General features: G+C 49.7%; 1 protein-coding gene across 2 annotated transcripts in view; it reads left to right on the forward strand.

The window, feature by feature from the left end:
* Positions 1 to 12,620, forward strand: part of GMDS (GDP-mannose 4,6-dehydratase) — a 486,505-nt gene that overhangs the window by 450,447 nt on the left and 23,438 nt on the right. The window contains exon 10 of one of the 2 annotated variants that reach the window (XM_057554716.1): positions 1,090 to 1,691. The exons of the other annotated variant lie outside the window; for it this stretch is intronic. Within the exon in view, the coding sequence (XP_057410699.1) occupies positions 1,090 to 1,143 (54 nt within the window). The 3' untranslated portion in view covers positions 1,144 to 1,691. Of the gene's footprint in view, positions 1 to 1,089; positions 1,692 to 12,620 lie in introns of those variants that run through there. 2 annotated transcript variants of the gene reach the window in all.

Consider the following 12,620-nt stretch of genomic DNA (forward strand, 5'->3'; position numbering starts at 1 on the left):
TGTCTGTGTGTGTTTTGCTTCTCTCCTTTTCAACCCCCGGCCCCCCTCAGGAGGCAGCAGTGAGTGTGAACTGTCAGACAGAACAGACCAAGCGTTAAATGGTGTCCAGCCCACTTGTGGGACTTTTCTCCAGGAAGCCCCACCCAGGGCGACTGTCATGAGAAGCAGCCTTTCAGGTCGCTTGTGTCAGTGTCAGAGTGACAAGCACGCCTGGGTTCCCCGCAGCAGACGTCCTTGCAGACCGAGTCCCGTAGTTCGGGGCCAGGAGCTCTCTGAGCAAGGCCGGTTGTGGGCGACTGTTTGGTGCTTCTGACGGCTCCGGCGTTGCCCCTGGAATTCACTGTGCCTTTAATGTGACGACCTCAGCGGACCATATCGAGGTGACATTTCGTTCCGGCTCAGCTCCTGGGGGGCGGGGGACGTAGCGGCAGAAGACAGCCGCCGTTCCCAACGGAAGAAACAGAGCCACAGTCAGAATCAGAGCTGGCATCTTCCCAGCCTTGGGCTATACAGCACCTCGGAAGACAGAAGGTTTAAGAAGACAATGCCTATCGCAGACCGAGGGACTCCAGTATCTGGGGTTGGGATCCCCAACATTTCAGTCCTGATATGGGCCAGGCCCCCGTGTGGTCACTGCAGCTCAGTGCCTTTCTGTCCTGCCCACACAGCTGGCCGCCCAGAGCCACGTCTTGTCACTTTGGAGTCTTTGGGAAGAAGTCAGGGTGGCGAAGGGCCCACAAGTTGGGAATTTGCCACACAGAAATGCTTCATGAGTAAAGGTCACCTCTGGTGACCTGGTGACGGTGACAATGGTCTGATGAACAGCCTGTGGTGAGGGACACTAGGGTCTCATAGGCAGGGGGACCTCTGCTCTGCAACCCGCCGAAGGTGTAATCTGTAAAGTGCGTCTGATTTCAGTCCACGGCACTGGCCTCATGCGTGCAGTTACAGACTAGCTGGAATGAATGATCAGTTCAACAGGTATTTGTGCATCACGACTACGGTTTATCCATACCACACATCCAAGAACGATACATTCCATTGTCAGTCTTTTATTTTGTGTTCTTTCCTTTTCCCCCTTGTCTCCAGGAGACCAGTTACTTGTTCAAAGATAATATATGGAGGCGACTTCAAGAGCATTGACTGTGGTACCATCTCTGCCCCTTTGCGGTCTGGCTAACGATGAAGCTAAAATTTGCTGTGTAGTGATGGTTCCAGTTGGACTGGAATCCCTTTGAAGTTCCTGCAGTTTGCTGTTGTGAGAGCTCAAGATATTATTTGACTGCAATAAAACACTCTGTACGTTATCAAAATATGGGACACAGTGAACTGTAGCAACACGCAATGGCCAGACTCACCCCCGGAGGTGCCCTGCAGGCCTGGAGAGCACGGCACATGCAGGCGAGGGTTCATCCATAGGGTCCGTCATCACCCCAAGGGCCATTAATGGGCCTTAAACTCCCTGTAGGGCCCATATCAGCAAGTCTGGGGAGCAAAGAGCAGACCTGAACAGACCAGCAGCCATACCGAGGGCACCCTGGCCTGACCTGGTGACCATCGGTGTCAAGGTTCAGCCTCTCGGCTCTGGCATCAGCTGACCTAAATTATTTCATGCTATTGTCACCTCTAAGGTAATATAGTCATTGTCTGGGGCTCTATTTATACTTTAAAGTTCTTTCCCACCCACCCATGGCTGGGAGTGGTCCGTGAGCTTCAGTGGAGGAGGGTGTCCCAGGCTCTCACCTGCGGGTTTGGACCCAGCGCAAAGGGGTGCTTCACTCAGGCGCTGCTCCTCTGAGATGCATGTGTCCAGGCGTCAGGACAGAGGCCCGGCTGCTCCGGACATGAGAGCCCCAGCCAGTGTGCAGTGAATGTGTGCGTGTGTGTGCATGCACACCTTGGGGCTGTGTACATCTTTTGGAAAGCAGCTTTGTCTAGGGTGGTAAACAGATCTCACTAAGAGAATGTGTTACTTGGCCGCCATGTTCCAGTTGTTAGAAAGTGCTGCGGTGGATTCTTGTTTTAAACAAATAATGAAACCCTCGTAGTGTTTAGTGACACGGCAACTGGGCTGTATTCCATTGCTTGTGTAAATGAAAATATTTTAAGTGATTTTTTATGATAAGTTTAAATAACCAAAAGAAATGCCTGGAAATATATTTTGGAACAGGGAAATCCCTCCTTACAGGAATTTATAAATATGTCATGTGGAAAAATAATTATAAAATCTATTTTAATCTTCTCACCTCTGAAGGAGTCTTCAGTTAAAATGTTCTACCTATCTGGTTTTTACCACTGTCCCTGCCTTATGTGTTACCTTCCCGTGTTTGATCTGAGTTGCATTTAGTTGGGGAGAAAAGTGAAAGTCCATGGAACTCACTTCTGGTTTCCCTCCGACGTGTACACGTGTCCTCACGAGAAGGAAATGAGCTGCACCAGCTGAAAGTCCCCAGCTCTTCTTAGACCCATCGGAGCACTGAGGGCAAAACGCTGCCCCCAGATCGGAGAGAGAGGTGAATGCAGAGCTAGCGTGAGTAGAACCTCCCACTGGGCTGGCCTCACGCACAGAGGGTGATTGGCTGGTTGCTAGAGGCTGAGCATGGACTCTTGAGAGGTCAAAACTCTTAGGGCCCAGCATTCAGGGCCCCACATCCATGACTTTTATCTCCAGGAGCACTGCTGGTTCCCGGGGTGAAGGAGGAGAGCAGTCACTTCACGCCTTTGCCGGGGGATGAGGAAAGTAACCAGTCTGGAATGTGTCCAGAGTCCTCTGGTCCCTTCCCTCCAGGGAAGCTCTGTCCCAGGCCTGACTGATATGGGGGAAGCAAACCTCCACCCCCTCGAGCCCCCTCGTCTCCCTGAAGATGGAGCAGAAAACTGAGAAGCAGCTGTGAAGGTCACAGCCAGGGACACAGACCCAGTAACAGAATGAGACGTCATCATAGGATTATGCAGTATTTCCCTTCTCTCACACTTACACCACATCAGCAGCCTCCTGTGAAATTATACAAGAAACTGCAAGGTTCAGACCCTATTTAAGAAGGAGTCTCTAGGGAAACCCAAAGGGAAACAGGGAAACAAAAACACAAGGACCCTGGAGGAAATTTTGGCCTCTGGCACCTACAGCTACATCAGACGATAAACACAGCCTACCTCCTAGCCAGGTAAACACAAGACCTCGCACTGAAGACCCTTTTACCTTAGTTCCTTTTATCCAATATATCAAGCCCAGCTTTCAGCTACAAGACATGCTAAAAGGTGAAAAACACAGTCTGAAGAGACAAAGCAAGCATCAGACCAGTCTCAGATATGGAAGAGATTTGGGAATTATCAGACTTTAAATTAAAATAGCTATGATTAACATGCCAAGGGCTCTAATGGAAAAAGTGGACACCATGCAAAAACAGATGGGTAATGCAAGCAGAGAGATGGGAACTCTAAGAAAGGATTAAAAGGAAATGCTAGAAATCAAAAACTCTATAACAGAAATGAAGAATGCCTTTGATGGGCTCATCAGTAAACTAGACATGCCTGAGGAAAGAATCAGTGAGCCTGAAGATACGTCAGTAGAAGCTTCCAAAACGGAAAAGAACGAGAAAGAAGAATGAAAAAAACTGGAACAGAATATCTAAGAATTGTGGGACAATTACAAAAGGTGTCACATACACATAATGGAAATAGCAGGATGAGAAGGAAGAGAGAAAAGAATAGAAGAAATATTTGAAGTAAAAATGGCTGAGAAGTTTCCACAATTAATGATAGACACCAAACCACGGATTCAGGAAGCTCAGAGAACTCCAAGCAAAATAAATACCAAAACATTTATGGTTGGGTATGTCATATTCAAAGTACAGAAAGTAAAAGACAATGAAAAAATCTTGAAAGAAGCCAGAGGGAAAAGACCCACCATATCTATAGAGGAACAAGGGTAAGAATTATATCAGACTTCTCTTTAGCAACCATGCAAGCAATAAGAGAGTGAAGTGAAATTTTTAAAGGATTGAAAGAAAAAAAAAAAACCCAGAATTTTGTGTGTAGTGAAATTATCCTTCAAAAGCAAAGGAGAAATACTTTCTCAAACAAATAGAAATTAAGGAAATTTATCACCAGTAGACTTACCTTGTAAAAAAATGAAGTTAGAACAAGTTCTTCATAAAGAAGGAAAATATTGTAGGATATATTTGTGGATGTTGACAAAGTGATTCTAAAGTTTATATGGAAAGGCAAACCCCCCAGAAAAGCTACCACGACACTGAAGAAGAACAAAGTCAGAGAGCTGTCACTACTTCAGTGATCAAGACAGCGTGATGTCAGCAAAGGAACAGACAAATAGACCCATGGAACAGACCCTCCCAAACACGGTCAGATAGCCTTTTACAAAGGAGCAAAGGCGTTTCAGTGGAGAAAGGACAGTCTTTTCAGCAAATGGTATGGAAACAACTGTATGTCCACATGCAAAAAAAAAAAAAAATGAATCTACACACAGACCTTACACCCTTCACAAAAATTAGGTCAAAATGGATCATAGACCTAAATGTAAAATGGAAAACTAAGAAACTTTTGGAAGATAATATAGGAGAAAGTCTAGATTATCTAGTGACTTTGGAGTTTTTAGTTAAAACACCAAAAGCACAGCCCATGGAAAAAACAGTTCATAAGTGAGACATCATTAGGATTAAAAACTTCTGCTTTGTGAAAGACACTGTTGAGGGAAAAAAAAAGCCACAAGCTTTGAGAAAAATGTTTGCAAAATTCATATCTGATAAAGGACTGGTATCCAAAATATACAAAGAACTCTGAAAATTCAACAATAAGAAAATGAACAACCCAATTTAAAAATGGGCAAAAGGTCTAAACAGACACCTTACCAAAGAAGATACACGGATGGCCAATAAGCACATGAAAAGATGCTCCACGTCTTATGTCATTAGGGAAGTTAAAACCATAATGAGGCACCACTGCACACCTGTTAGAATATTGAAAATCCAGAACACCAAATGCTGACAAGGATGTGGAGCAACAGGGTCCCTCTTTCATTGCTGATGGGAAAACAAAATGGTGCAGCCACTTTGGAGGAATGTTTGCAGTTTCTTAAAAAGCTAAATATAATCTTAGCATAGAATCCAGCAGTCCCACTGCTAGGTATTTCCCTAACTTTTGTCCACATAAAAGCTGCATGTGACTGTTTTAGCAAATGTATTAATCATCATCAAAAACTGGAAGCAAGACGTCCTCCAGTAGGTGAATGGATAAATCATGGTCCACCCAGACAACGGAATATTATTCAGCGCCAAGAAGAAATGAGCTCTCAAGCCACAAGTCACCATTAAGGAGGAACCTTAAATGCATAATATGCCGTGAAAGAAGCCAATCTGAAAAGGCTACGCACTGTACCATTCCAACTATATGACATCCTAGAAAAGGCAAAACTACAGAGATGGTGAAAAGATCAGTGGTTCCCAGGGATTAAAGGGGAGAGAGGGCAGTATAATAGCTGGAGTACAGGTTGTTTTCAAGGCAGCAGAACTATTCTGTACAGTCCTGTGATGGTGCATATGTGACATTGTACGTTTGTGAGAACCCAGAAGATGGTCCAACAGAGCGGAGCCCCGTGTCAAGTACAGACTTGAGTCAGTGTATCGGTTCGGTCCATTAGTTGCCGCAAGGATGCTGTTCTGAGCTCGTGTTAGCAGGGTGGGTTGCACAGGGCCTGGGGAGTGGGGCTCGCTGGGGCTCCCTGTACCTCCTGTGTCATTTTCCTGTGAAGATAAAACTGCTCCAAAAAGAGAAAGCCTACTTTAAGAAAGGCCCTTGGATACGCAGCTGAAGAGAAGTCAAAGGAAGAAACGTGGATCTTTATCGAACCGAGAAGGCGGTGGGGCGGGGAGAGGGGACCCGGCGCGGCCCTGGCACCCGCCCTGCCGTCTCGGGAGCTGTGGAGCTGTGCGCCCCCCAAGGGGAGCAGCCCGAACGCCTGGGACGGCGTCGACGCCAGGATGCTGGCCATGGCCGGAAACCGGAGAGGCCCTCCAAATCCCAAACCTCATCTGTTTTGCCAGAGCTCACGCCACGGTGGGCCTGCTTGATCCTCTGCCAACTACTGTGGGCTGATCAACGGTTTGTTTCATGCTATGTTTAAAACTGGGGAATTAGGGACAGGGTGGTGCGTTCCGAGTCCCGCTGAGGTGTCCGGCTGGGCGTGGGGGGCTGCAGAGCCAGCACCTTCTGTCTTCCCGACACGCCCAGGAGGGATGCCAGCCTGAGACCCCCGGCTGCCCACCGGCAGGATGGGAGGTGGGGCTGAAGAACATGCGTGAGACGCGTGGAGACCGTGAAGAAATCCAGCCGCCGTTCCGTGCCCGGTGAGGGGCCTGGTCCCTCTGGGAGACGCTCACTCTGGTGGCCAGATAGGTCCTCTCTCTACTCCCAGGTGCAGCCTTTGCGTCTGCTTGTTTCCCGGGACTCTCGAGACCAATCTCTGAATTCTCTCTCCCCATCTGATTTTGCTGACTAAGGAGACCAGTCATTGGGAAATGTCTCTAATTTTACATTAATCTTAAAGACTGAAATAGTGACAGAGAACGCTAGACATGAAACTGGCCATTTCAGAGAGACTTTCATTGCTGAGAATTATCTCCCTACTGAAAGAATCCCGCAAAACTCTAGGTCTTTTTATGTCTGTGCTTGTGCATACGCATGGACCCACACAGGCACACAGATGCGCACACACACCCAGGCCCCCATCGGTGCTCTGGGACCGCTCCATCACCACCCCTCCACCCTACCCCCACCGCCCCCAGGCCTGTCCACCCCCTGCCCTTCCCATCTGCTGTCCCATCCGTTCAGTGTGACGTGGGCACCACATGGCTTTATCACGTCGGAAAACGTAACACAGCAATGGCTTCAGAGGGCCAGCACCTCTGACACCCGTCATTCCTGAAGCCAGACCTGGGTGTGATTGTACTGGGTGGGACTGGGCGTTGGCTAACCCAGGACAGAACACTCTTTTGGAGGAATACAAAGAGGGGGGCTTCCCTGGTGGTGCAGTGGTTAAGAATCCGCCTGCCAATGCAGGGGACACGGGTTCGAGCCCTGGTCTGGGAAGATCCCACGGGCCGCAGAGCAACTAAGCCCACGCGCCACAACTACTGAGCCTGCACTCTAGAGCCTGCGAACCACAACTAATGAGCCCACGAGCCACAACTACTAAAGCCCTCGCGCCTAGAGCCCATGCTCCGCGACAAGAGGAGCCACTGCAGTGAGAAGCCCGCGTGCAGCTATGAAGACCCAACGCAGCCAAAAATAAATAAATTTATTTAAAAAAAGAAATACAAAGAGGAAGTGTGTGCTGGTGTTGGATGTGTGATTTTGCCTATTTTTTTTAAAATTAATTAATTAATTAATTTATTTATTTATTTTGGCTGTGTTGGGTCTTCGTTTCTGTGCAAGGGCTTTCTCTAGTTGTGGCAAGCGGGGGCCACTCTTCATCGTGGCGCGCGGGTCTCTCACTATCGCGGCCTCTCTTGTTGCGGAGCACAGGCTCCAGATGTGCAGGCTCAGTAGTTGTGGCCCACAGGCCCAGTTGCTCCGCGGCATGTGGGATCTTCCCAGACCAGGGCGCGAACCCGTGTCCCCTGCATTAGCAGGCAGATTCTCAACCACTGCGCCACCAGGGAAGCCCGATTTTGCCTATTTTTAATCTGTACGTATTTGGAAAGCATGACATGCTCGCCTCGTAAATCATCGGGACGATGCCATTCATCCCGAGTTTCCGTTTACCTTCTCAGTGGCTTACATCCGTGCCTGTGAGCCCAGCACCCGGAGCCGCCTTCCGGGGAGCTTGGGCTGTTGGCGGTGATCTCGGCCTGATCCCTCCTGGTCACCCTGTTGCTTCACGGAAGAGCCGTGGGCGGGAAAGCTGCCTTCGGCTGGTGCTTCCTCTAAACGGGGCGTGGAGGTTGGGGTAGCCTCCCCCAAGGCACTGGCGTGGCCACGTCTCCTGCAGGACTGAGGGAGCCCCCGCCAGGCCTGGCCTCCCCACAGGGCCTGGGGGGCTGGGAAGGGGTCAGTTCAGGGCTCTGGTGACAGCACGGCCTGTGGTTTGCAGGATGCGGCCATCAGATCTTTGCCCCGTCTGTGCACTCCAGCCTCCTGGAGGCCCGCGCTTGCTGGGAGGTGAGCAGCATGGAAATGAGCTTCATTGTCTAGAATTTCGAAAAGCCCTGCAGCTACACGGTGACAGGAAAACTGAGCAAAGTGTGCCGCCCGGCCGCCCCGCACCCCGCCCCGCACCACCGGAGGAGGGAAGGTGGAGAGCTTGTAAGAGGCGTGGCTGCTTGAATCCAGCCTCAGAGCAAGAGTTTTCTGTTTCAGAAGGAAGATGCATTTTGTTAAGAAGTGTGAGGTACTCACCCCGGGCCATGGTTTGACCTGCAGATGACTTCGGCTTTTGGAACCATGGAATGCAGAGTGAAAACTAAAAATACAGCTGAAGACAGAAGACGTCAGGAGATGATTATCTCTGCACTACTACTGAGCTGTTGTTACCTTGGGAAGATTATGTTTCCAGAATCTGTGTCTACTTAGTTTTCCTCGTTGTAAATGTCCTTTTAATTATAAAACCAACTCGGAGAATATTCCGGCTTTTCATATTGAGGTACTTTTTCTCTGTCTTGTCCCTGTCTGGATAAACCAGTTCCATTTAGATGACTGACCTGCTCATTAATTAAGGGAAACACCGCATCAGTTACCAGCCGTGATGTCTCAGAAACTGACAAATCCCACCTTCCAGCGCGTGTTATGTGAAGTGGGAAAGGTTCCTGTGACTACCAGCAAGTTTCCCAAAGCCCCAGTTCGGGTGGGAAGAGCCCACAGAAGCCCTTCTTTCTGAAATAGCGTTTTCAAATCGAAGCGAGAAAAGCGTGGTCCTGGGAGTTGAACGCAGAGCCTGCTTCTTGCCTCTGGGCCTCATGTCAACCTTGCACTCCCTCTCCTGGCCCCCCGGCCCCGATGGGTGGACGTGTGATCCTCCAGGGGCTTGATGGGCCTGAAGAGGCTTTGTAGTGCTGGGCGGGCACTCCCGAGGAGCCCCCAGGCCTCTCGGGGGCCAGCCTCCTGGCGGCCACCTGCCGTCACTGGACGGGCTCTGACGGCCCTTGGCGGAGCTTCTATGTGGAGGCTTCCTGAGCTCATTGAGGTCGTTTAAACAGCAAAACACACAACGCACGTTGTTTCTTTTTACTTAAGGGACAGAAGGCGGTTATTACTCACAAAGTCGTTTTTCTCTCGAAACAAATACTGATCGGAAAGATGAGAAGAGCCTTAAAGATGATAGGCTCTGTGTCCCAGAGAGAGCCTGCACCTGGGGAGCACAGGGCCAGACCCCTGGAGCCCGCAGGGCCTGGGCCGCCGTCTCCGAGGTGACGCGAAGGTGACGCTGAGATGAGCGGGCCGTCCTGAAGAGGCTCGGGCAGCTGGCGGCCCACCCTCCACGCCGGGCGTCTCCTTAGGCCTCGGCGTTGGGTTTTCAGGTGGAGAGTCTCCTTCACAGAGTTAGACACGCGTGCGCTCCGTCACTAATCCCAGTGGACGTGAAGTTCAGCATGAGAATCCCTGTTACCTCTCTGGCTTTGTTGTCCTGAGAGACACCCCAGTGCTTGTGATTTGGCAAAACTCAGATGATGTGTTGTGAAAAGCAACGTATATTCCAAAACACCTATTTCTAAGTCGACGGTATTTTTTTACCTTCAGTGGAAAATGTTCTGATGTGATGTTTGTGCTTCCTTTCCTTCCCCCCATGTCTCTGAAAATATTCACATTTTCTGCCTATTTTTTTTTTCCAATTTACGATTTAAAGATGTTGTTAAATCTTTTTGATAACATATTTTTCAAAGTACTCTATTAGGGTTTAGAAATCTTATAATCATACATTTATTTGCTTACCAACATACTATTTTAGTATTTTAACAAAAAGTGACAGTATCCTCCTTATTTGGAAGTTAAGCCAAAAAGTGACTAAGTACTGTTTTTATACAAAGTGAAAAAGAAATTAGACAGTTATTTCCAAGGTTGGTCTTCCCTTTTGAAATAACCTTACGTGGAAGCATATTTACTTACAAATCGTAAATATATTCTTGCATCGTACAGAAATCCAAGTTTCGTCCATTTGTAATGTTAGTAAATAAATGACAGGGTCGTGGTCACTGCCTCGTTTGTCTGGGGCTCACATAGGGACCCGGCTTCCCTAGAACATCAGCCTCGAGCAGAGTTGGGGAGATTTGGGAACATTGCCTCGGGGTCTGAATGGGGAAAGGACCCCACGCTTCATCAGGAGAAACCTAAGCAGTACAATGACTATGTTCGATCCACTTAAACTGTCCAAGTTACTGGTCAGAGGGACGCATTTTTTCATTTTTCATTGAAATGGCCACCTTAGAGTAAACATCTGAGAAAGAAGAAAAACGTAATACAAGTGTGTCACTTGAAAAACTACAAAAGTGTGTCAGACCAACTCTGCTACCCAGTCACACCCACCGGTCTTCAGAAAGGACTGTCACCATCAATTTTTCGTCTTTAAAGGGTTTTAATTCTTTCAGCATGTTCATATGGTTTTATAAAGCCCCAGATACCCGGCAAATCCCCTCGGTGTTGTAGGACAAGATTGCTGTTAAAAAATGTTTAGGCTCTGTCAGCTGCTCCTCACCGCCGGCTTCACGAGGGGCCCTGGGAAGCGGTGTTTACACTGAAGCCTGAATTGATGGGGCCAGTGTAATGCAGTCGGGTCAGAGGGGCAGCTGCTTAGCTGGGCTCATCAAGCGCTCAGGTTTCACGGCGGTTTATAAAGGAAGGTCTGTAGTGATAACATCTGGCTCTTGAGCGTGACTGCATTTTGCCTCTTATGATTGAATGGAATTTAATGGTGGGAGGAGAAAACCCAGGGCAATCTCATTCTTGAATTATGGTTCCAGATAGATTAGGCAGAGTGGCAGGCCGAGCGCCCTGGGTCGGGCCACCTAGCAGTTCGTGGAGCAGACTGGCGTCCTCCGCTCTGCCTCCACATGCCGCCGACCCCCCGACACGGCCAGCATCCTCGCCGAGCCAACGGCAGGGCCCGTTTGGGCACAGCCACACCCGCACACTCCGGTGCGTCCCCGTCCCGCTGGGCTCTGCCCTGCTGGACCCTGCGGGTGACGGGCTCAGCTGAAGCCCTTCCCCCCCGGGTGCTCCCTGAACGGCTGTGCACCAGCCAGGCTCGTGGTGTCAGAGGTGAGCTTAGTTCCTGATTCCGCCGTCATCCAGTGAGCTCACTTCGTGCCAAGGTACCAGGACACTGTGACCTCGGGGAGCTGTAGACCCTACAGGGGTGACCCCCGACCGCTCCCCCCGCGAGGGTCCAACTCAGATGGGACCCCAGCCCCAGGGTCCTGGCATTCTGTGACTACTCAGCGGTCCCAGCCCCACATGAAAAGCTGGTGGTGTGGGGATAAACTCGTGCCGCTCGGGGTCTTTTAAAGTCCTCTTCACTTAGCCTTTGGGTCTCTGAGTGTCTGTATAACTTCTTAAATTTGCAGGAACCTCTTTTCAACCTCGACAGGTGGGTAGACCACCCTCAGGTAAGTGATGGCGGAGGGTCCCCTCCCAGTGCAGTCAGGCTGAAGAGCGGGAGAAGGGGCGGGTCTCTGACGCTTCACTTTTGCCCTATTTCTCCACAATCGTGGACGGTGTTCTTGGTCTTGGTACAGCTTCAGGACCAACAGGAGGGGAGCCCAGCAGATGCACAGCTCAAAACACAGGGGCTGCGGGAGGAGAGGCAGGCGTGGAGGCTCCCAGTTCCAGGACCTCACAGCTGCCTGGCCTTCGGGGGCTCCCAGAGCCTTTGTTTCTTCAGCCATAATATGGGACAGGTGCCAACCCACTTACCTGCCACATCCTCACCCCCGCATCCTACGAGGTCAGAAGGGATCCACGTGGACGCAAGCCCACCTGAATGGAAGGGTCGCTGTCACCCCTGTCTGTGGTCCATTTGGCTGACACCTGTTAATGTGACGGGGTCAAGTTTAGATCCTCTAGGTCACTGAAATTCGAAACAAGCTCCCCAGAAGGAAATATTTTACCCATTATCTAACTCAACTTGATATAACAAACCCAAACATACCAAACAGCTAGATAAGGATGGTTTTTATGAGCTTATTTTAGCTCAGTGGGATCTTTTTCAGACAGCACACTTCCTCATTACACTTAAGACATGATTAAATGTGCAAAAGTTCTGGTTTTCTCAGGTGGCAGCCGTCAGATGGGGCAGACACAGGTACAAACTCCGCCCCCTTCATCACCTGTCGCTTCCCTCTGCCCCATCTCAACCCAGTGACCATCCGTAAAGCCCAGGAGAGGACAGGAGGCCCTCTGCTCTGGTCCCAGGGAAAGAGGAAGACCAGGCAGGACCCCAGAACAGCAGCAAAACTGTCCCGTACCATCCCTATCAGGGACTCATTCTGACCCGAGTGTATAAAGTGAGCCTAAGATAAGCCTTTCTCCTCTTGCCCTAACAAGCGCAGGGGCTGCGTCCCTTTCCCTTTTATATTAATTGTCATTACCATCCTCAGTTCCTAGGCTGGCCCATT

This window comes from Balaenoptera acutorostrata, chromosome 10 (genome assembly GCF_949987535.1).
Source record: "Balaenoptera acutorostrata chromosome 10, mBalAcu1.1, whole genome shotgun sequence".
Classification (NCBI taxonomy): domain Eukaryota; kingdom Metazoa; phylum Chordata; class Mammalia; order Artiodactyla; family Balaenopteridae; genus Balaenoptera; species Balaenoptera acutorostrata.